The sequence below is a fragment of the Acomys minous genome (assembly GCF_964271855.1).
Source record: "Acomys minous genome assembly, chromosome: 14".
NCBI lineage: Eukaryota > Metazoa > Chordata > Mammalia > Rodentia > Muridae > Acomys > Acomys minous.
Window position 1 is genome coordinate 59,508,743 of NC_140496.1, and position 24,754 is coordinate 59,533,496.

Below are 24,754 nucleotides of genomic sequence, written 5' to 3' on the forward strand. Positions count from 1 at the left end.
TGTTTGTTTGTTTGAGACAGGTTCTCTCTGTGTTAGCCTTGGCTTTCCTGGACTCACTTTGTAGACCAGGCTGGTCTCGAACTCACAGCTATCCGCCTGCCTCTGCCTCCTGAGTGCTGGGATTAAAGGCGTGTGCCACCACGCCCAGCCTGTATCAGTCATTTCTTATGTTCTCCTTTGCATCTTTCCAAGGGATCGGCTTTAACACGGGAGCAGTCAGCTGAGCACAGATCTGAACTGACAGCATCTAGCGCCAGCTGCAGTGCGCATGCTCAGTACTGCGTATCTACCTGGCATGTATCTTCCATGGGGTTTCCACAGCTCTGCCATGTGGAATGCCCAGACGAGTCCCTTTGGCCATTCCGAGTCCTAGGCAAACCTGGAAGACTTGGGAGCAGGTGTCCATGGGGGTGGGGTGGGGAGGGGGGATCCTTGATTGCGTCAGCTCAGCGCTCCAGGAAACAGATGGCATTAGGAGCAAAAGGTGTTAGGCTGGGTACAGCTCCTGTGAAAAACAGACCTAGGTAGGAAAAGCCTCAAGGCAATGCAGATCAGACACCTGTGCGATGGAACTGAGGCTGGATGGGGCCATCCCCAAAGGATGAGGCAGCTCTTTCAAGTTTTAGTTGGCAGAGGGCACAGAAACAAAATTGGCCCACACTGGGTGGAAACGGCGAAGGCTGGGCACCCTGACACACCCTCCTCATAAACTGCTGCTGCCCCAGAGGAGTACTCCTGACTCAAAGCAAGAGGGATGTCCAAGGCACCGCAGCTGGTAGCTGGTTGCCAAGGGCACTCCTTAAGGCCTTGCGGCAAGTCCCCTTCTCAAAGGGAGACCTCCCAGAAGCACGCTTCCGTTAAGCAGACAGCTCCATGTTAGCTGGTTCCACAGGGGCTTCTCCAGAGACGGAAGACCTTGTTGTCGGCAGCGGTAATAGCAGTCTACTGACAAGAACAGTCAGCTAAAACGGCTCTGTTGCTTGATTCAATAGTGCCCTCTGCTGTTGGTAGAATGAAATTCAATTTCTTTAAAGAGGTAGGTGTGTGTGTGTGTGTGTGTGTGTGTGTGTGTGTGTGTGTGTGTGTGTGTGTGTGTGTGTGTGTGTGTGTGTGTGTGTGTGTGTTGCTCTCGATTTTATGACAGTGTTTCCGTGTTTCCAAGGACAGATAATCTTAAGGTGTTTTGTTTTATTAGGAAGCCTCTAAGCAAGCAAGCAATCCCTTTCTCCTGTGGTCCTTAGCCTCACACATCTCGACCGCTCTTGATTTTCTTCAGATACTGACTGAATTCTGAGGTTATTACCTATCTCTCCGCCCTGGGTGAAAGGCTCTTATTCTGATACTGTACATTCTAATAGAGATTGTTTATAATATCTATTTATTTATTTTGACACAGGGTCTTAGGTAGCCCAGGCAAGCCTAATCCTCCTGCCTCCACCTCCTGAGCTCTGGGATTTCATGCGTTCACTTGAGCAGCTGACCGATGCAAGTCGTTTATTTTGCCATGGAGTGGGTCTCACTGTAGCTCTCTCGCACCAAACTCTTGCTTCATGCCTGGCTCCTCCACTGAAGGAAAGGTGCATCAGGTGACTCTGCTCCTTGGACAGATTTGTTCCTCATCTGTATGCAAATTACTCTCTCCCGTTGCTGTGACAAAAGAGTAATTCTGCTTATTTTGTTGTCCTGTGTGGCTTTGGGAGCGTGTCCATAGAGACCTATCTGTGGATGACTGCTGTCTTGACTCAGCTTGACGCCAGTTCTATCCTTCCTGAGTCAGTATTGAAGTCATAGCTAAGAACTCATTTTTATTAAGATTTCAAATATACCCAAATAAAATTTACCTCAAATATTTTATTACCAGCTTTAAAATCTACTATAGTTTTTTTCTTACTCTCTTTATTACCAGTTTGGAACTTGTGTCTTTTTTTTCTTCATTTCATCACAGGTTTTTCTAACATATTCACATTTTAAATGAACCATTTGTTCGGGTTTATTGGTTTATATATTTGTCTTTCGTTTCATTTACTATTTCTTTGAGCTTTTTATGTTTGTTCCTCTAATTTTTTTTTGGCTTATTCTATTATTCCTTTTCTGATTGGTTTATTATTGTCTGGCTTGCATATTTAGTAAAATGCCTTAACCCAACTCCTCCAGGAAGCAGAGTATGGCTTGTCACAGCTCTGTAATCACAGCACTCAGAAGGCTGAGGCAGGAGGATAGCATGAGTTCCAGGTCAGATGGAGCAACAGAAGGCCTCTCTCCCTCCCTCCCTCCCTCTCTCTCTCTCTCTCTCTCTCTCTCTCAGAATGTGAAGCACCAATGATGTTAATACATTTGGACAGTAAAGACCAAGACAGAGAGGGTGACAGAGAAAGAACTGAGGTGAGACCCTGAGTCCAGGGCTGAATTACATGGCACAAGCCTCTTACTTCTTTTTTTTTTTTTTTTTTTTTTTTTAAGAGAAGTATGCCTTTATTCCCGTGTTTCTCAAATTAAGCTGGCTGAATTGGTTGCTTTGAGAAGTGATTTAGTCGAAGAGACCAAATCCCAGATCCCCACCTGATTCCTCAGACTCTTCCTTGGCTTCAGCCTTGGCTGGGGCTGCAGCAGCAGCAGGAGCAGCAGTGGTGGCTGCAGCCACAGGGGCAGCAACCACAAATGCAGATGGATCCGCCAAAAAGGCCTTGACCTTCTCAGCAAGAGGGAAGGTGTAGTCAGTCTCCACAGACAAAGCCAGGACCCTCTTGTACCCATTGATGATAGAGTGTGGCACGGAGGCAACAGTTGGGTAACCAATCTGCAGACAGACACTGGCAACATTTCGGACACCCTCTAGGAAACGAGAGTGCAGAGTCTGCTCAGTGATGTCAAGCACTTCCGGGTTATAAATGCTGCCATTGTCAAACACCTGCTGGATGATCAGCCCAAAGGAGAAGGGCGAGATGTTGAGCATGTTCAGCAGTGTGGCCTCGCTGGCTCCTACTTTGTCTCCGGTTTTTATCAGCTGCACATCACTCAGAATTTCAATGGTACCTCTGGAGATTTTAGTGGTGATGCCCAAAGCCTGGAAGAACGAGGTCTTCTCAGGCCCCAGACCTGTGTTCTGGGCTGGCACAGTGACCTCACAGGGGGCGATGGCGCCAGCACGGGCAGCTGCGGGCACCTTATTGGCCAACAGCATGTCCCTAATTTCAGTGAGGTCCTCCTTGGTGAACACAAAGCCCACATTCCCCCGGATGTGAGGCAGCAGCTTCTCCAAAGCAGGGTTGTTTTCCAGGTGGCCCCTGATGGCCTTGCGCATCATGGTGTTCTTGCCCATCAGCACCACAGCCTTCCCTCTCAGGGACATGCGGATCTGCTGCATCTGCTTGGAGCCCACATTGTCTGCTCCCACAATGAAACATTTTGGGTAATCATCCAAAAGTTGGATGATCTTAAGGAAGTAGTTGGACTTCCAGGTCGCCCTGTCTTCCCTGGGCATCACGGCGGTGCGTCAGGGATTGCCACGCAGGGTTTAAAGACGATGTCACTCTAACGAGGACGCCTGGAGAGCAAGCCTCTTACTTCACAAGGAGTTCAGAGGGCAATGGATGCTTCTGGTGTCCGTGTTCACAGAATGGACAAGGAGGGCAGAGAGAAAGAGGGGGAATTTTCTCAGGTGCCTTTCGTAGTCCATTTCCCATCAGCCTTGCATGCAGACCACAGGCTGCTCACTCACAGATGTTTCCAGACCCTTCAGACAGTCTCAAGCAGCCGCATCCAGATCCCGCAGAGAGATGTTTCACAGAAGTTTAGAGCCCTGAGGTACGTGCGTGAGGATCACAGACTGGGAGGTGAAGAAGACAACCAAGCCTGGGGAGGCCCAGAGTTGTTTCTCAGCCACACCCAGGATGTCCACTTTAGAGTGCAAATGTTGTGTTTCATGAGTTATTAAGAAGCATGTTGCGAGACCAGCCCACCACCATGCCTGGGGGCTCTGGTGGGGGAAAGAAACCCAGAGACCTGCCTACCATGACCAAGGACCAGGAGGGCGAAGCTGGCCACAGATCCACCCACTGCCACACCACTAGGGCAGGCTGTAAACACACCTAGAGGCCTGCTTACTGCCATGCCAAGTTACCTAGGCCTGCCAGCCATGTGGCCCTGGAGTGGGAACCATTACAGTATGCAGACATGTGATGGGCGAACGGGGGAGAAAGAGAAGCAGAACGCTTGGAGGATTACGAAGAGAGACAGAACTGGAGATGTAAGGGTGGAGAGAAGTGGCCTGTCCAGTCACCCGAGGCCCTGGGGAAGTCTCAGCCACCGGGGCTGCCGTACAGCGGCAGGGGTGGACGTTGATGTCTGTGGCTCATGTTACCGCTAGAGACCATGAGGACTCTGGTCTGGGCGGCCACCTGGGACCACATCGATGTCCAAGGGCTGTGAGAAATTAGCCATTCCCCTTGTTAGCTGTGGCATTCTGGAGAGCTGGGCCCCCGCCTCTCACCTGCAGCAGCACTCAGGAGGGAGAGCTCATCCTGACGTCATGAGAGTTGGAGAGCTATCCCTGACCCTCACTGGCTGCAGTACTCTGGAGAATGCATCCTGCACCTCACCAGAGCAACACAGTCAGGCTGGCTTTGATGGCAGAGTCGAGAGGGAGCCAGTCCCAAGGGTGTGAGATCAGGAGAGCTGTCCTAGCCCCTTGTCAGCTGCAGTACCTGGGAGAGCTGGTGGGCTGACCAACTCAACTATCACCAGGGCTCTGAGGTGGCCCACCCCAAAATCTACATCAACTGTGAACTCTTTGGAGTGTGTGAAAGGGCCTGTCCTGCTGATCCAGAGCCGCAGGATCTCCATGACACAGGGCAACAACAGGCTAACTGGGAGGAGTCCCAGTGAAGATCCAATATTGACGGTGTGACAGATGCCAGAGACCCCGAACTAGACCCATGACTCATTGCAATGAACATTTGCAAGTGAAGATGTGTGACAGAGGGATATATTGTGGGACACACTGTGACACACTACAGCTTCCACAACGAGATGTTTTCAATGCTTTGTTTTGTTTATTTATTTTTTGTTTATGTGCGTTTTTATGTTCTTTGGGGGGTTGCTAGGGTAGAGGGTGGAAATGAGGGGACAGGGAGATAAGTGGGACTGGGGTGCATGATGTGCAATTCACATATTTTAAGCCCATCATGTTTAAAAATTAACTTTATGTGTGCTTGGCGGAAATGTGTCTTCTCCCCTAATCTTCAGCAGCAGCAGCACCTGGCGCTTTGGGCTCCGCATCCTTCTGAGTCATGGGGTCAAGGAGGGGATATGTTGTTGCTAGGTGTGATTTCCCTAGTTATTGACCTTTGCACGGGAAGTTAGAATGGAGGTAAGGAAGCATGTGTGAGGGTGCAGAAGGCTCTTGGGCCATCCCTTAGGACGATCACATCCTGTAAGAGCAACGGAAAGCCACAGGATCAGAGTCAGACAAGATGATTAATCACCAAGACCCTTCAGAAATGAAAGTATGTGCCGCCTTGCCAGGTGGGGAACCATGGCCGGGTACATAAGCCTCTTACTGACAATGATGGGGACATGGAAAAGACAGTGGGACAGAAGTCTTGTACTTAGAACAAGAGCTGTCCCATTCAGGCTCTCATACTCGAACTTGGTCCCCAGTTGATGGTGCTGTTTGGGACTTCCAGTTTTGGAACCTTTAGCAGGTGGTGACTTGATGGAGTGGTAACCTTGGTGCCTGGGGGTGGGCTTTGGGGGTTTATAGCCTCACTCCACTACTTGTTTCTGCTTCCTGTGTGTGGATGAAACATGATCTCTCTGCTTCCTGCTCCTGTGGCCCCTGCCTTCCCCGATTCTATCCCTCTGCAAGCATAAGACAAAATTAATCCTTCCCTAAGTTGTCTGGGTGCTGGTATTTTTTATCTCAGCAACAGCAGGGTAACTAATATTAGGTAATGAGAGAGGGGGAGAAAGTAGAGGGGAGAGAGAGAGAGAGAGAGACAGAGAGACAGAGAGAGAGACAGAGAGAGAGACAGAGACAGAGACAGAGAGACAGAGAGAGAGAGAGAGAGAGAGAGAGAGAGAGAGAGAGAGAGAGAGAGAGAGAGAGAGACTTTGTATATGCATATTTGCAGGACATTTATGATTTCTTCCCAATTCTCTCCTCCTCTCATGTTGTATTAAACACATAACATAATATGTAATACATGTATATTTATAATCTAGTACTATGCCTTGTGTATGAATGTCCTGCAGAAGCTTTTTGTATTGAAAGACGGGTCTCGACCTGGTGGTATTGTTCTGGGGGTTCTGGAAGTTTTAGAAGGCAGGAACTGGCTGGAGAACATGGGTTGTATTTTGTCACTGGCCACTGCCTGACATACTCTGCTCCTTGCCTGGTATAGATGGGACAGCTGTCACGCCCCCTCCACCTCAAATCCCACTGCCCTGATACCTGTCAAGTACATAACCAGTGTTGGACTGAGCCCTTGGAAATCATGAGAAAATAACCCGTAGGATGTCCTCCAGGTAATTTCAACACACAGAAATAAAGAAGTGGCTAATACAGGCAACATTTAAGCACTTTAAAATTTATATCATAGTATTAAGATGTTGTCAAATTAGGAGTGTGCATCACTCAAAAACTTTACCTCCATTCCTTGGCAAGAGTCTAGTGCACTTTCAGTTGTACACAGGATAGCTGTGTCCCTGTGAGCAAATTCATGCCCATTTTATTGCTTTCATTTAAAGACTAAGGATGTTTTAAGAAGTGTGTGTGTGTGTGTGTGTGTGTGTGTGTGTGTGTGTGTGTGTGTGTGTGTGTGTATGGGTGTGCGCGTGCGCACATGCCAGGTCAACAAAGGTTAGACTTGAAAGGATTAACCCTATGTATTAACTTGGCCATGGAATGATAAGATATTTGCTCACATACTTATTATATTTGTGGAAGTGTTTCTGACTGAGATAAACATTCAAATCAACTGGCTGCATGAAACTTAACCCGGGTGAGTCTCACTCAATCTGTTAAAGACAGACACTGCTGTGAATATGAGGGATTGCCTCTGTTCAAGTGCTTGAGCCAGCGAATTGGACTGTTTCTGTCTTCACCTAACAAAAACATCACTTCTTCTTAGGCTTTGAACCTCTCAGTTTTTGGACTAGAACCCAGGTTCTTTCTCCAAAAGTTCTTGGGACTTATTATCTTCCACAGCTGTTTGAGCCAGCGCCTCGTAGCAAATCTATTCCTGTATCTCTGGCGTTGTGCTGGTTCAGTCTGGAGAACCCTGAGTAATATAAGGCTTGTGTAGGCACTGGGGCTGAGACGTTGATACTGAAAGTTCAGAAGTGGCCTTGTTAATTTGCACATGTATTTCTGAAGTCCAATCATTCCAGCTCATACTCAGGAGATCTGTAAAGATACAGATGCAGAAATGGTCAGCATGTGTCTCAAAACCAGAGTCTGTGTAATTATTCAGTGGGACTAGCTCATTTGTTTGTGGTTCTCACGATATGCTCCAGAAATCAGTCTTATCAACATTTACCTGAGATATTTTCTTGACAAACACTGTGTGTTTGTCAGTGTGTAGCTGTGTGTAGCTCAGTGGAACAGCCCAAGACCCTGGGTTAGGTCCTCAGCACGTGTATGTTTGAAGAACCACACACTTAGATTCCACACCAGGCAAAAGAAGTTAGGTTGGAGGAATCCCAAGAACAGCTCCAAGCATCTCACACACACCAGCCTCTGTGACAGCCATCTGGCTAAGCAGTGGCATATCTTTTACACTAGATGGCGCCATGAGCACAGTCTAGAATTAACTGTTCGCTTCCTCCACCTTAAGCAGCTGCCTACAGCAGAAAGACAGGCAAGCTTTATATATTTAGCCCTCAGTCTACTCACAAAAAGCCAAAGTTGTTGGCATCAGACAGGTGAGGAATATTCTCCTCTGAGTGACCACCTGGAACCATATTTTGGTCTGGCCAGCAGTTCTAGTGAGAAGTCAGCACTATAGGGATGAAATGTCAAAGACCCCCGTCAGAAGCAGAGCTGTGGAGAGCAGGCCCAGAGAGCTGCGCCCTTCCCAAACCACCATCCCTCCTGGAAAATGTCCCCTATCAGTCAGGCACAAGCATGTTGGTGCCACACCCCACAGAGCCAGGTGTCCCTGTTTACTTCTTCTCTGTGGTGGTTTGAATGAGCTATGTCTCCTGTAGGCTCGCTGGGTGCCGGGTTGGTGGTGCTGTTTTGAGGAGGTTTAGGTCAAGAAGCCACACTTAGGTGGCTTTGTTTTAAATTTATTTATTTATTATGTATACGGTGCTCTGCCTGCATATATGCTGGCAGACCAGAAGAGGGCATCCAATCACATTATAGACGGTTGTGAACCACCTGTGGTTGCTGGAAATTGAACTGGGAACAGTCAGTGTTCTTAACCTCTGAGCCATCTCACCTCTGAGCCTTCTGGAGGTGGTTTTGAGAGTTTGCAGCCTTGCCCTACCTCCAGTTCACTTTCTCTGCTTCATGTTTGCAGTTGAGATGTGATATCTCAGCCTCCTCATCCAGCCACCTGCTGACATGCCTAACTCACCACTACGGGCTCTCCCTATAGAACCCTAAGTGAAAATAAACTCTTTCTTCCCTAAGTTGCTTTTGATGATGATGTTTTTATCACAGCAACAAAAAGCAACCAATATACTGTCCTCCTCCCTTCCCTAGGAGAGTTGCTGGTGCTGCACTGGACTCTAGCATCTGGGCTCCAGCATCCTGGCTCCAGCATCTGGGCTCCAGCATCCTGGCTCCAGCATCCTGGCTCCAGCATCCTAGCTCCAGCATCCTAGCTCCCATTGTTCTCTGTGTCCATTCCCATGCATCCTCCCTTGCTTCTAGCAGAAGTAGGGGCCACACATCTTTGTACACTTCTCTGCTTTCACCCTTGGATGAAGTGCTTCACACTCAAGCCATTTCTGCAGCTTTGACTTTCATCCTGTCCTAGATTCTGTCACCTCTCCTTTGGTGTGTTTCCAGTTGTTACATTTTTTTAAATTCATTTTTTCTTTTACTTTATATACGTGAGTGTTTTTTCTTGCATGTATATACACCTATCATTTGTGTCAGTGCCCCCAAGAGGCCAGAAGAAGGGGGATCAGATCCTCTGGAACTGGAGTTAAGACAGCTCAGAGCTGCCTCGTGGGTGCTGGGAACAGAGCCCAGGTCCTGTGCCAGAAAAATGGTGCTCTTACCTGCCAAGTCCTCTCTCACACCCCAGATGTTAGGTCTTAACGCACATGTTTTACCCCTTAGCCCAGCATTGAAAACTTTCTTTTGTACTTTGGACATTATTCCTGGAAGAAAGGATTTCTGGAACCCGTCACATAGGAGAATTGATGGGGGTGAAGAAGAGGCCAAGCCCATGTCCTGTAGGAAGGCAGGGGTACCACAAACTGAGGAAAGAGCAAGCTGGGGAGTGTATGGGGCATGAACCCCATGGAAGAAAGGGGTCCCCTAAGCGGGATGACCATGGAGTTGCATGGGAGGATGAAGGACAAGAGAGGACAGGATTAGGGGAACCGAGAGCTCTTGATTCATGGTGATGTTAATTCGGGAGGGACAATTACTGTCTTTCTTGGTCTACTTCCTGAGGGTAGGCACTGTATTTGTCAAAGAGGCTCCTTTATCTCACGCTTTTGGAGGCTCTGGTGAGTGCCTTCTGGCCACATCATTGCATTATGGCAGAAGTGTGTAAAAGAAAAATTGATCACACAGTGAGGCAGGAAGTAGGGGTTGTGAGAGTGAATTATGACAGTCCTTTCTGATGAGGCTGGATCTATTCCTCAGCAGCAGTGTTGACCTCGGAGGGTAGTGCCTCATACTCCTCTGCCTCTCACTATTACCTCATGAGGACCAAGCCTCTAGCACAGAGACTCTCAAACCAAGTTCGCATTCTAGCAGCGACGCCAAGACACAGGTGCAGCTGAGAGAGCATTAGTGTGTATGTTGGGAAGACCACCCCTGTAAGAGAGCACAGGACCTGCATGGAAGTGGCCCAGTAAGCACTTCTCCCATGGCTTCCTCTCACGTCCACTTTTTGATCTCTCTCCTGGAGCCTCTGGAAAACCAGAGATCAGGATAGACTCCCGATGAGTGTCAAGCAGAGAGCTGAGCAGAAAAAAAAAAAAAACTAACACAAACAAACAAACAAAAATAGGAGCAGCATGTTGGATGCGTTGATGGACGGTGGCCTGCCTGTGACCAAATACCAGACAGGACATGACTTTAAGGATGAATGATTTATTTTGGCTCATGGTTTGAGGGGATACAGTCCGCCATGTTGGGAAAGACAGGTTCCTCAGTTGGGAAACAGAGAACGATGGTGTACTCAGTCAGCTATCTCCCCCTGCCCCCACCTCCCTTAGTCAATGATGGTGTCACATGGTTTCAGGGAAGGTTAATCCTCTTTGGAAAATTTTCACAGACACACCCGTGGGAGTGGCTCACCAATGCCCCCAGGCATTTCTTAGCCCATCATGCTGGAAGAACAGAGAATGACCAGCGCAGGAAGCTGGGACCACAGGCAACACACGTTGATGTTCAGCACTTCACAGCATTTCCATCATGACATGGGACAAACACAGGGGCTTAAGAGCCACAAGGATCTGTGCCCACCACAGACACCCAGGTCAGGTGCCTTTCATGCCTAACATGGGAGAGTAGGGTGACGACATGTATCTTCTGTGTTTGAACAGTCTCAATGACTGTTTGCACACATTGGTGTGAGATGGCTAGCCCTGGGCTATTTTTGCTCTGTGGATGGCGATGTCTTATAAATGAAGAAGCAGCGTCCAGTCCCTGTTATCTTTCTCTGCCTCTCAGAGCTCTGCCTGGCTCTGTGTTCTGCAAGAAGGCAGTCTGGGAGGCAAAGAGACCAGACCTCTGTCCTTGTCCTTAAATTTCACCACTCTAGAAGCCTCACTTCTGCCCTTCTAGAGACAAGGAGCCTCAAAGCCATGGACCTGTTTTTTTATTGCACTGCCCAGCCTTCTTGTTCTCGGTGTCCCAGACGTTCTATCTTTGGACAGCAGCAGCACCAGCTTCCACAATCACAGCTCTTCCATTCTCTAGTTGCTACACACACACACACACACACACACACACACACACTTCTCTACTTGCACAGAGTATCTGTGGGAACCTCAGAAGAAAGCAAGGCATGTGGGCTCAGCCTTCCTTGCCCAGAGAGCCTGGGCATGGACCCTGAGCGCCCTCCAACACTAAGGCAAGTATTCATTCACACTCCTGTAATTGGTAAAGGCCTCGAGAGGAACATTTACAATTTGTCCTTTTGATGGTCCCAGGATGCGTTTATCTTTTCTTTAAAATGAGGCGGAACCATCTAGAAACAGGAGCAGACTGGAGTTTTTCCAGTTGTGAAAGGCCAGGCCCTATGACTTAGAAGTCCACACAGTAATTCCAGACTGGGGAGACCTAGGCCCCCTCTGCCTGCCTGTTTCCTCTAAGTGGGTGGGCCATCTCTTCTCTCACACGAGGGGCCAAGGCTACCGTCCACCTAGCGGGGCTGGAGGCGGACCCCCAGCACAGCCTCTCCAGATTCATCGGCCAAAACACACACGCAGAGTTTGCGGGGTGGGGGGTGGGGGACAATGCAGAGACTTCTCCAGGAATGAACTCTCAAGCTGGGTGCAGTCACCTGGGGCAGCCAGAGTCTCAGAGTCCCAGAAATCCACACCCAGCTCAGGAAAGATTACAAATCCTGGGCCTCCAGAGGCAAAAAGCCTTGGCAAGTAGAAGCAGACGCTAAGGATTAAAAATGTGTTAAGGGCGAGCAATTAGGTCAGCCCTCTTCTTGAGCTGCTAAATGTAACAGAGGGAAAATCCTGAGGGAGGAAGTGGGGGATAATAATACAATAGCCACATTTACTGTGTGCCAGTAACTGGGCTCCGCGTTTCCCAGGCATGACATCCTAACAGCCCTGCTAGAGTTCGGATAACAGATATTGGTGTTTTCTTTTCCCTCTCACCCCAGAGGAAGAAAAATTAAGTAATTTGCTTGCTCACCAGATATAAAGGATGGGATTCCACCCCAGATCAGCCTTGCAAGATCTTTTTGTTGGTGATGTCTTTTGTGCTGTTTTAATTTTGTTTTTGATTAATACGCATTCGTGTGCCTGGCAGTGAGACACAAGTGCCTTCCCACTTGTGGAGTGGAGTTGTTACTGACAGTCTAGATCTGCCCTAGGTGTTCAGAGTGGCCTCTTATCCAGGGATCTGAAAATAAGGGCTCACATGGCACTGTAGAGGCAAAGCAACTTTATTAGGAGCAAAGCAACAGCACATTGTAGGCTGGGTGGTTGAGAGTAGCCAAGGCTCCCAATAGCACTCGAGGCTCCCTTCTGTGGGGTTTAAGAGAAGGGAAGAGTTTGGTGACTAAGGGGTGCAATATGAGGGATTCTCTCTTTGTCATGTATTAAGTTTTCCTCCCAAGCATATCCCTTCCCACAATGCATCTGACTTTAATCATATACTCATGTGGTTATAAGATGGTAAATAAGGGATGTTCCTAAAAGTTTACTAGAGGACACAGTTTGGATTTACTGTGTAGACACCCCATACCAGTTCAGGCCAGACTGATCCTCATATTCTTCACACTTAGATACACTGGGAACACACTTGAGTAGAAACTGTGGCACTTTGATATACTAGGAGTGAGGAGACATACACTACTGTTCTGAGTTGAGAGTACATGCAGTGGATGTTGGTGGAAGTAGAGACGGTAGTGAGGCTGCTAAGTGCATTGTTTGAGGACAAGCATACGTCCTCAGCATCTGTCCTGCAGGTGAAGGAACTCGGTTGCCAAGTGCATTATTATAAAGGGGTAGCAATGATGTGCATAATCCCAAGCCAAATATTGTCCCAAGCTTAACTATCTCCTATTGTGTGGCCTGCCGCAGGAGACAGCGGTTCTTGGAGGGCCCATGTAGAGCTGGATGTGTCCCACTTGACTCAGGATTTTAAAATTTGATCTTTCTTCTTCCCTCCCTTCCCTCCTATATGTGTGTGTGTGAGAGAAAGAGCACTACACAGGAGAACACACACACACACACACACACACACACACACACACAGAGAGAGAGAGAGAGAGAGAGAGAGGGAGAGAGAGAGATTTTCAAGACAAAGTCTGTGGGCCAGACTCACCTGGAATTTCATATGTAGCTTAGGTTGAACCTAGACTCATATTTCTCCTGCCTCAGCCTCGGACATGCTGGGACAGCAGAGAGCCACTGTGCCCAGCTTTGATTTCCTTGAAATCCCAATTTGAACACCGCCTCTTAGCTGCAGGCCAGTCCCTGTATTCACTAGCTGCTTGACATGTGTTCAGTAGTCTCTGTCTCTTCATCTCCTGTGCAGTGCCGAGCGCTGAGCTTTGCCCCAGGTCCACGGTGATAACCGAAGCATGAAAATTGCTGGAGATCCACGGAAGGAGAGTTCTGCGGGGGGGGGGGGGGGGGGGGAGGCAAGGAAAGCTTCCTGAAGAGTGGGTATTTAACCTGGGTCTAGAGCAAGTTTGGCTTTGGGGTGGGAACCTTTTGATGGAAAGGTATAAGTAGGGATTTTAGGAGGAGGGACTAGGTCTATTTATTAAAAGAAAGCCAGGCCCAAGGAAACCTTTCTGCCAGACTTCCTATACACTTGAGTAGATCTCTCTTTTCTGATGGTCCTGCAAATTTGTTAAGAATCTTAGCTTTCTGGAAGAGCAGCCAGTGCACTTTCTTTTTTCTTTTCTTTTCTTTTCTTTTCTTTCTTTCTTTCTTTCTTTCTTTCTTTCTTTCTTTCTTTCTTTCTTTTTCGTGAGGGAGAAAGAGTTTCCTTTGGCTTTCAGCGCCAAGGGAATGCAGTCCGTCCTTGTAGGAAAGACAGACAGCAGACCGGAGCACAAGGTTGGCTAGTGACATTGCATTTACACTCAGGAAGCAGAGAGTGGCTGGGAAGTGGGGCGGGGCTGTAGCTATGGAGTTTACGTACACAAAACACAGCCTCCTACAGCTACCAGCTACATAGTTACTCTCTCTGTGTTAAAAAAAAAATCCCCACCTGGCATGAGAAGGAGAGCTCCTCAGAGTTCAGGAAGCTAATGAAACTTAAAAGGTTCAGGAAGTGCTGTGAAGTTACAAGATTCACAAAGCCCCTGTGCTGTTACTACTACCTGCAAGTGAGTTTATAAGCTCTAGTGCAGCAGCGGGCATCACCCATGGGGCCATGGATTTCAGCGATCCAGGTGCCAGTGTGTCACCATTCTTTGGTAAGGAGCCTCAACAGAGTCATTGGTTCATGGTGCTATGGTTACTAGTGGTTTATTGTCAAACAGTGCAATTGTTTCTTTGGTTTGTTGTTGGTACCCTATTTGAAGTACATAGAGGTTCATGATGTGTGACTCAAGAAAAGTTACCTAAGACCATCTAATCATGTGTCTTTCAAATATGTATTAAACAGTCTCACTATGTAGTCCAAGCTGGCCTCAAGCTTTTGGTCCATTTGCTTAGCCTCCTTCTTAATGTGACACAAAGGAAGCCAATGTTAAGGGCTCTCTGTAGTCTATAAAAGTAAGAAGTAAATAAATCATTATTATCCTTAGAAATCCGAGTTTATATCCAGTACTTTTTTATTGGCTCACTTTAACATTGTTTTCAGGTTTTAATTACCTAGGAATTTAAAAAATATGCTTAAGTTGAAATCCCACAAGCCATACTTTCTGATAATAGAGTCTTTTGGTCACAAAAGACTCTGTTATCACTTGGGGTTGCTCTGAGAGCTAAGAAAACACAGCCTGAGACATGGAAGCAGCTGGTGCTGCCATTTGCCTATTCCTCTCAGGAGAAGCCCACGGGCATCCAAAGGGATGGCCTCTACACCTACTAAAATGTAATGTTTATTCAAAACTGAAAATTCATGACTCTCATGGAAATCTATGATGTGCATCATTAAAGGATATTTCCCTAAATGAGGAGGAACCACTATAGCCACCGAATCAGAGTTTGTCTTCTAATGATTTATAGTACCACGGGGCAATGCCTATTGACATTGTTACAGACAGAAATCATTTGTATTGCTTTGGAAGAAAACATTTTGACTATTATCAGTTTCTTAAATCCTAGCCTCTGACCCCAGAGAGTCATAAAATAGCCCTGTCAATCAAAAGCAGTCAAAGGCTCACAGCCTGCTAAGTCATATTGTCCAGGAAGTTCCACGAAACAAGGCCAGCATTTTCTGGAAGGTATTCTTAGCAATTTTCTTTATTTTAGGGCTTCAACAGAGGCTCTTTTCCTGCTGAGAGAACAGTCTTGATGAGGGGAGAGAGGGTTGGGGAGGATGAGGACATGGTACAGCCACTTCACGTATTAAAAATGTGATGTATCTTCATGCCAATGAAAAAGACCAAAGAAGACAGAGGTGGCAGTGGGAGGTCTAGTTAGCCATCTCTGTAGTGATCCTGAAGAGAATAACCAGGTCATTAGACAGTCAGGAAGGGCACGAAGCATGGCGTTTCAGGGGTCAAACTCAGATATTGATAAGAAAGGTGAAAATCAAAGTAAAACTGACCAACTCTTGGCGAGATATTCTATTCAGAAAACCGCAGGAGTCCATCAGTGTGGTCTAATGTTTCTAGCTTGTTGCCATTGTTAGGGTCTGGGGCTAGAGATGGGGTAGTAGGTTCTAGAAGAATGAGTTCTGTCTTAAAGATACTGCACGAGAGAAGGTCTAGAGGCCTTTAAGGACAGCATAGTCTAACAGGTGAAACCAGGGTGGGAGACAGGAGAATGATCCGAGTGGGGCAAAATCAAAGCGACAGTGTTGTCTTCTGGCTGGCAGCCGCAGCAGCCGAAATCATTCTGGGAAAGGAGGAAAGAGGCCCCCAGAGGAAATGGAAAAGCTGGGTTCTTGGGAGAATAAAGGGGCAGCTTTTTCCACTACCACTTGTGACATTATCTACTGCAAACCATCTTAGGTCTGTTCCAGGGAGATGGAACCAGTACACATTAAGTTAGCTGAAGCAGACGAAGTAGTCACAAATAGTCAAATTCAACAGAAGCCTAGAGTTCACGATGAGCAGGTGCACCCAGGCTCAGCAAAGCTGTTCTTGGTAGACGGAGTCTCACAGAACAGCACAGCCGAGGGGCCCTGGCATCACCTAGTATTGCTGAGCACAAATGTTCAAGGAGGAAAGAACTCACAGGCTGGGTGACTCCAGATAATTCTTCCCTATCTCAGAATATTGCAGTCTTTGTATGTTTTGAAACTACCCTGAGAACTACAGGCAGAGAGAGAGAGAGAGAGAGAGCTGGGAAGCCAGGGAAAGTTGAGTAACCAAAATGCTTGCCTTGCAAGGATGGGGACCTGAGTTCAAAAAGCTGCTGCGATGACACATGCTTGTAATCTGGCTCTGGGAAAGTAGACACAGGATGGTCTCCCGGCTGGCTGCATAGCCAGTCTAGCCTACTTGATGAGTCTCAGTGAGAGACTCCATCTCAAAAGCATAGTGAATTCCTCCAGATAAATAACACCGAATGTTTTCCCCTGGCCTTCACACGCATGTACACACACACACACACACACACACACACACACACACACACACACACGTAATCATATGTGCCTGGTATGAATACACATATATCAGAGAGGGTTATGGGGGATTTTGGAGAACTAGCCTCCTACAAATATTGTCTTTTAAATTCTAGAAAAGCTGTCTGGTGATATATGTCTCTCCCCAAGCTATGTTTCTATGCTGTAGCTCCAGAAACTAGTATGGCCTTGAGAGAAGCATCAGCCTGAAATAGAAAACTAGGAGGACACTACAGAAGAACACTAGGAAGGATAACACAAGTGACTCCCTCTACCTTAGCATCAGTGCAGAGTTGGCTGTACTATGCTGTATGCTGGTACCCACACTCTCACCTGGGTAGCATCAGGACTTGTAGGGAGACTCTTGTAGAGACAACTGGCTCTCCTACACAGCAAGCTGATTGGCCACTGAGAGTACTGCGTCACTGTCATCCCCAAAGATGGAAAGCACCCATCTCAATATGGATTTTTGGTTTCTATTTCATTCACCCCTGTGCTAGGATGACCATTAGATCCTCTTGGCCAGCGTGTGTGCTTGCCCACTCTTATAGTCTGGATAAGTTTTTCCCAAAGGCCTGTGTGTCAGAGGCTCACTGCCAGCCTGTAGCACTGCTAGGGGTACTGTGGAAGTTTTAAGGGGTGTGGCCCAGTGAAAGGAAGTTAGGTGGTTGGAGCCTGTCCCTGAAGGAGGTACCAGGACTCTGGCTTCTTCCAGGTGAGCACAGAAAGTTGCCGTGAAGTCCAGCAAGAGTCCACTGTGGAACCATACCACACGGCAAGGTTGTCATTTTCAGAGGTGAAGGGTCAGCTTGCATTGCAGACCTGAGGCTTTCTTTCTTTAAACTCAATTATGATGTGTCTTTTTCGATGACGAGGGCTCATTAGCTCACTCGTCTTCCTGCCTTTTCTCTGGTTACTGGCTGGTGCCTTTCTTACTTTAGAGTCATTGTCTGGAACTTCAGAAAACTAACTTTAAATTTTATTAATCTAGAAATTGATGAATTCTATGCATCATTATTTTATATTCTTGTTTTATAATTAAAACTAACTTAGAAATATCATGGTTTTAATTTTTTAAATTTGGTGTGTATATGTGTGCATGCATGCATACTGTGGGACATACAGAGGTCACAGGGCAACTCGAGGGATTCTGTTTTGTCCTTCTACCATGTGGGCAGCAGGGATTGAACTCGGGTCATCAAGCTTGGTGGCAAGTCCCTTTACTGGTTGAGGTATCTCAGCTGCCCAGGAAGCCACAGCTTTATACTTGCCTCCTGTGGGCTTTCTACAATGCTGCACTTTCCACTGATCTGGCACATCATCTCTGAGCCATGTCCTATAACAACCATGGGGCCAGAGGTGAGTGAGGCTGTCTAGGATGGCACAGTCTGTCCAGGCCATGAAAGAGCAAACTCCACATGTTTTTCCCTTAGAAAAAAAACTGTAGTGAGCAAACCTTCCCCAACACGCCTCATCTAATATTTGTGGCCCCAGAAGAAGGGAGCAAGAATTAAAATGACACTTTCAGAATATATTAACATCATTACAAATGCCAGAAAACCCAGATACTTAAGCTTCAGGCAAATAATGTGGTTATCTAAATCAGAGGCTCTTATCACTTTTAACTACAAGACTCTCAGTCTAGACAAAGTAAGGGAGCTCATGAGAGGGCCTGGAGCAGTGTGTGTGTGTGTGTGTGTGTGTGTGTGTGTGTGTGTGTGTGTACCATGTGTATACAGGTGCTCTGTGTGTGTGCACATCATGTGTGTGCAGGTACTTTCTTTCTTTCTCTGAGTGTGTGTGTGTGTATACCATGCATGTACAGGTGCTCTTGTGTGTGTGTGCATCATGTGTGTGCAAATGCAGAGTGTATGTAAACCATGTATGTGTTACTCTTTCTTTCAGAGAGAGAGAGAGAGAGAGAGAGAGAGAGATAGAGAGAGAGTGTGTATGTGTGTGTGATGTACCATATGTGGGCAGGTGCTCAGGCAGTTGTGAACCACAAGGCACTAAACTCAGGCCCTTTGGAAGAACAGTAAATGCTCTTAACTGCTGAGCCATCTCTCTAGCCCCCAGGAGATGAAGCTTTAATGTACAACTGATAACAGAAGATAATAGAATCATAAACTATTATGAATTGATTCTGTAATTCTTTTCAATTTTATTTATTTATGTATGTGTCTCTGTGATGCAGGTACATGCATGCATGTGTGTGTGTCTGTGTGTGTGTTGTATGTGTGTAGTACAGGTACATGTACATGTACACGTGTGTGTAGCACTGGTGTATGTGTGTGTGTGTCTATGTGTGGAATGCAAGTGCATGTATGTGTGTGTGTGCATGTGTGTGTGTGTGTGTGTGTGTGTGTTGGTTGAGTGCAGGTGCGTGTGTGCTTCCGTGCTCACGTAGAGCTTAGAGGACAACTCTTAGGAGTCTTTTCCTGTATCCAGGAATATGGCTCAGGTCTCCAGGCCTGAGTGTCTCATCTTACTGCCCTTACTGTCCTGTTAGAGAGTTTATAGTAAATGAACACAGTGCTGCAGATGATCACACCAGTGGGCTGCCAACACCCGTGCCTCCTGGTTAGTTTCTTGTCATCAATTTCAGGTTCCAGTTTGTCACCTGCTGTGGCCACAGGAGCATCAGTAAACTCCACACAGGCGTCAGCTTGGTAAGACGTGCTGTGGAGCTTTGCCTTAGTTCGCTTGTGATCATAGGAGGAAGACAGCTCTCTTTCTTATACTTTCTTATAAATGAAAGGCTGAAAGGCCCAGCTACAGCTTTCTGTGCAGCCTCCCGCGGACTGCAGCCATATCAGTGATCTAATGCCCAGCCAGCAGAACTGCCTAGCCAGGCCACAGAATCATGGAAGTAATGAATCATTACCTTAGGTCATTAAGTTTCAGGGCCGACTGTTACATAGCAAAGATAATAAGTTGTATTGCATAAGTGGAAACATAGAGATATGCAGATAAGCGATGTGCCATTTATTCAATAATAAACATCTTTCAACGGCCTATTATCTAGTCTACTCTCAGAGATGCCTCTGTAGACCGCTGCATGGACCCTTCACAATCACTCTGTGGCCCCCAGAAAGCCTAGAACCTGTAATCAGGAAGGAAGTCTAGAATTAGGATAATAGTCTACAAAGAATGATCTCAAAGCCAGGAAAAACTAGACCTGCCCTTCACCCCTCAGCCTGGGCTTTTAATGCAAGCTGACCCTTTACCTCTGAAAATAACAACCCTGTTGCACGTCATGGTTCCCAAGTGAGTCATTTTCCCGTTGCTGGCCTTCATGGCACCTTTCTGTGCAGTGAAGTCAATGTTCTGTCCAGTGGTTTTATGCCCACATGGTCTGTATTTATCAGATAATGATGTATTTCTGTATCACTTTCCAGTTACAATGTGCTCTCTGTTCTGCAAATCTCTCCTGTGCATTGTCTCATTCAACCTTGTCACAAGTAGAAAGATGATTTGACCCAGATCTGCTGGACAGACGTGCCTGTGGAGGGCTGGTGTCACCTGTCATCACCGCTGGACAGGTGATTTAAACACAGACATTACAAGGGGTCCAGCCTTTTCATAACCCTATGCCAAAGATGAGTGTGTGATCTCCAGGGTCGTGAAGATGAGGAATGGCATCTTGCCAACAGGACTCAAGTTGATTTTCCATCATCTGTGGTACTGAATAGTTTTCAATTAGGATTTTAGGAAGATTTGTCTTTTGTTCTGTGGAAGTTTTAATTAAGGCAGAAAAAAACTTCAACACCTCGCTTTCTTCACAACAGTCACCGAGGCTTTGCATTTTTCTTTCTGAAGCTTCCACTCCCTCGGGCATATTTTAGCAAAAAGACGCAGCTCCAAGCTTTCCAGATGCTGCCTCTCAGATGTGCCTCGGCAAGCACCTAGGAGCCATCTGGCCGCAGCAACAGCTGGACTGCTTCCAAATGAAAGTGCTCCTGCAGGTAACGGGCTGTGAGGAGAAGAATGTGGACTCCTTCGTACTTTGTCAACTAAGGTTGTGATACTGTTTGACCAGCTGCTGAGATGAGCTCTTGGCGAGGAAGACGGCTTTCAGAACCCCGCAGTCTGAGGGCTCTCCTCCAGGGGCATGCGCTGCAGGCTTGGACCCCGTGCGGTAATGCTGAGGTATTTGGAACTCTAAGAGGTGATGCACAGACTTGTAATCCCAGAAGGTTGTGAACATGCCTAGCTCTTTTCCCCCTGTCCCCCAACAGTCAAGAGCATTTATCAGGTCCTTCCCTGTCTCTGGAGCCCTTCATTATCAAATTTACCCCAGGATACACATACAGTCGCACATGCGCACATGCACGCATGCGCGCCACCCGGGCTTTTCCACCCTCACTCCTCCGCTCCTCCCCTTCTTTATAGTCTAGACATTTCAGCAGAATAACAAATCGACGTAGGGTGGAATGATCTTAGCAAGAAGACACTAGCTGACTTGCAGAAACTGATCTTTAAGGACAACACACATCCAAGGGAGACCCAGGACTTGGCATCAGACTTAAAGCAACAGGAGGTGAAGGCAAGACGGGAGGTGCGGGGAAGTGAAACAGGAAGGAGGATGTGAAGGGGGAAGGAGACCTCCCAGAAACCCTTGGAGGGGATAAAGTTAGCATTAACCCAAAGGGGAGAGCTGGGGAGAGTTTGTCCTGACTTCTCTACTCTAGCATCTTCACAGATATCGGTGCACTGTGTCTTTTCTGGAAATGGACCCTGTATGTGTTTTTCCATCACGGTGGGTTGTATCTTCAGGATGTTCCCACCTTTAGTTAGATGGGAAGGCTCCCCGTTTTTCATCCTCAGCCCAGGCTCTCCTTCGGCTGCCTTTGCTCATGCGCGTGTCTTGGCCAGGACCCTTTATATACTCCTACTCACCTGCCAGTCCAAGCCAGCCTTTAAGAGCCCGCTCAAATGCCAACTCATTGGTCACTTTGGGCCAGGGTCATAGTTACAACTGAAGAGTAGGGGGGAAAGTATGTATGTGAGTGGTGTGTGTGTGTGTGTGTGTGTGTGTGTGTGTGTGTGTGTGTGTGTGTGTGTGTGTGTTGTGGTGTGTAGGCTGGATCAATGTGGAGAAGTGGTCTTCTAGACGTTCAAAGGGTTAAGAGCCAAAACATCTCAACATATTTCGGCCTGGATCCTTATTCCCCCCAAACTATAAGATACATTTTAGAGAGAGTGTGGCGTGGTGCGATAGGTTTAGATTTAGGTAGCGACGGATTTAGAGGCAGCATGATAGACTGGTGTGGCGGCTTGAATAAGAGTGGTCCCCATAGGCTCAAATGGTTGAATGCTTAGTCACCAGGGAGTGGCGCTATTTGAAAGGATTATAAAGATTAAGAGGTTCCTTGTTGAAGAAAGTGTGTTAGTTGGGGATGGTTTTGAGGTTTCAAAAGCTCTCTCTAGCTCTCAGCTCCTTCTCCAGCCCGTGCCTGCCTGCCACCGTGCTCTGTGCCGTGATGAGAATGCGTGGACCACTGAAACTGTGAGCATGCCTCTCCAGCTAGACGCTTTCTTTTCCAAAAGATGCCTTGGCCAAGGCGTCTCTTCACAGCGATAGAAAAGTGACTAAGGCCGTTGGGGAAAATCTTAATATGAATTAGATAATTGGTGATATTAAGGAACTCTTAATTTAGTTTTTGTACAATGATATTAAAGTTATATGAAAGGATGGCACCTTTTGGAGATGCCTAATGAAGAATCATTATGACTATAATAAATTTAGTAAACGTGTATTTGTCCACATGCAAATAACTGGCAAAAATGTAAACATTTAGAACTAGATAGTGGATTGCTTGTTTTTCCGTGTTTTAAATTATTTTGTACAGGTAAAATCTTTATGATACACATTATTTTTAAATATTGATTTTATTTTCAGTTGTGTGTATTGTGCACACATACACAAATGCCCTCAGAGGCCAGGAGAAGCCATGAGATGGCCTGCATCTGGAGCTGCAGGTGACTGCATGCCACCCAACATGGGTGCTGAGAACTGAACCAAATTCCTCTGCAGGAGCAGCAAGCCTTCTTGACCACTGAACCATCTCTCTAGACACATAAGGAAAAAAATATCCTTAAATAAAGGAATCTAGAGCAGTGGTTCTCAACTTGTGGGTCATGACTCCAAATGACCTTTTCACAGGGGTTACTTAAGACCATTGCAAAGCACCGATATTTACATTACATAGATCCATATCAGATACTTAGAGTATCATTCATGACAGTAGCAAAATTACAGTTATGAAGTAGTAATAATAATTTTATGGTTGGGTGTCACCACTGCGTGAGGATCATAGCATTAGGAAGGTTGAAAACCACTAATGTCCAGCAATACCAGGCTTCTCAGCCAGGCAAAGATGCCAGGATCAGGACAGACTGCCTCTAGCACACACAGATCTCAGGGCTGGAACAGACTGTCTCGAGTGCTGCCTTGGCTAGAGAACTGTTTTCAGCTACACACAGGGTCCCTTGCCTGAGGCAACACTGTTTCTTCACCTTAATGGCGAGAAGGGGAAAGGAGAGGAACTGCCTTCCTTCTCTCACTCCAGGAGGTCACTTACCATCTGAGAAAAGCCCACTGCGTTTCAGATACAGTCACGCGTGTGATACCTTACTTCATTCTTTCAATAATTTGGTGCAATAATTTTTGTTCCTCCTAGCTCCCATTTCATGGGCGCGGGAAAACAAAGCCTCCAAATTCAGTGCGCACCCCCTTTCTTTCTCTTTTTAGGTCACAGAACTAACCCATGGCAGCAGGATGAGGGCGTAGTGCCAGTTCTGCAGATGCCACCCCCTCAGGTCTTTCTACATCAGTGGTTCTCAGCCCTCCTAATGCTGCGACCCTTTCACACACTTCTTCACGTTGTGATGACTCCCCCCAACCATAAAATTATTTTTGCTACTACTTCATAACTGTAATTTTGTTGCTGTTATGAATCGTAATGTAAATACATGACATGCAGGGCATCTGATATGCGGCCCCTGTGAAAGGGTCTTGTACCACACCCAAAGGGGTCTTGACCCACAGGTTGGGAACCACTGTTCTAGACCTTTCTAGTACTGTTTCCCTGGTGGGGCTTAAAGCCCTCAGGTCACAGCTATTAACTCAAGGGGAGAGCTTATAAACCCTAAAGAGCTACAAACTTCATTATATGGAGTAATGAAACCCCTGCCTGGGCCAGTTGGAGTATATTTGGGGTGTGATTTTTGTGAAAATACTCCCCACCCCCATCCCGCACCTAGCTGAAGGACCATCTTTTTCCCTGGCTCCTTTACAGCATCCCCAGTTTACAGTTTTGCTAAATCCAGTGTCCAAGGACCGCCTGTTTGTCCACTGAGCCTGCGCTGCACCCCGCTGGGATTGCATCAAGGATGCAATCTCTGACTGCAGCAAGGGGCTGCTGACTGTCGTCGGTGACTTGCAGAAGCAGTCAGGAGCCAGGTTCTCTGGAAGAGGGATTACAGAATCAGCAGAAACAGACAGCCAACCACATCAAGGGGGCCACCGGCTTCAGACGGAAGCTGAGTTGTGGCCTTGGGCAATGACTCCTGATTAGCCAACCGCAGGGTGGGCCAGGCCGGGCTCCTCCAGTATGGAGGACAGTGAGGCTGGAAAGTGAGGGAAGCAGCCAGGGAGCACAGAGTGTAAGGATCTGTGAACATCTGGGGATGCTTAATCGGGAGGAAATGTGGACCTCCCACACAGTAGCGTTTTTATGAGCTCTGATTATACACCAGAGACCACCAAAAAAATAACAGAAACTAATGCCCGGGTAATTAATAACCTTCTGATGGTAAATTCTGCTGCTTGCCCAAACCTCTCTCTTCCAGGGCGCATGACGCTAAAGCATATGGAAGTGTTGAGAAGGGAGCTGAGCAGGTGTCTATGCAGTGACAGCTCCTGGGAGACCCCTAAGTCACAGAAGATGAAAGGTTGGGTGCACTGGGGGAAATGTGACTCCAAACCAGCTCCTGAATTGTGTGGACAGGGTAGGAGAGGAGATGAGAGTGAAGGAGGAAGGAAGGGTGTCTAAGCTTGCTCATTCATTTATTCATTCATTCATTCATTCATTCATTCATTTCTCCATTCATCCAGTGTTA

The 24,754-nt window shown here is 47.0% G+C and overlaps 1 protein-coding gene across 1 annotated transcript; it reads right to left on the bottom strand.

The window, feature by feature from the left end:
• Positions 1–2,429: 2,429 nt before the first annotated feature.
• On the bottom strand, positions 2,430–3,553 carry LOC311583948 (large ribosomal subunit protein uL10-like). Its single transcript, XM_084757952.1, has one exon. The coding sequence runs from the start codon at positions 3,479–3,481 to the stop codon at positions 2,528–2,530; it is 954 nt and encodes a 317-aa protein (XP_084614078.1). The 5' UTR covers positions 3,482–3,553; the 3' UTR covers positions 2,430–2,527.
• Between the last annotated feature and the right edge of the window lie 21,201 nt (positions 3,554–24,754).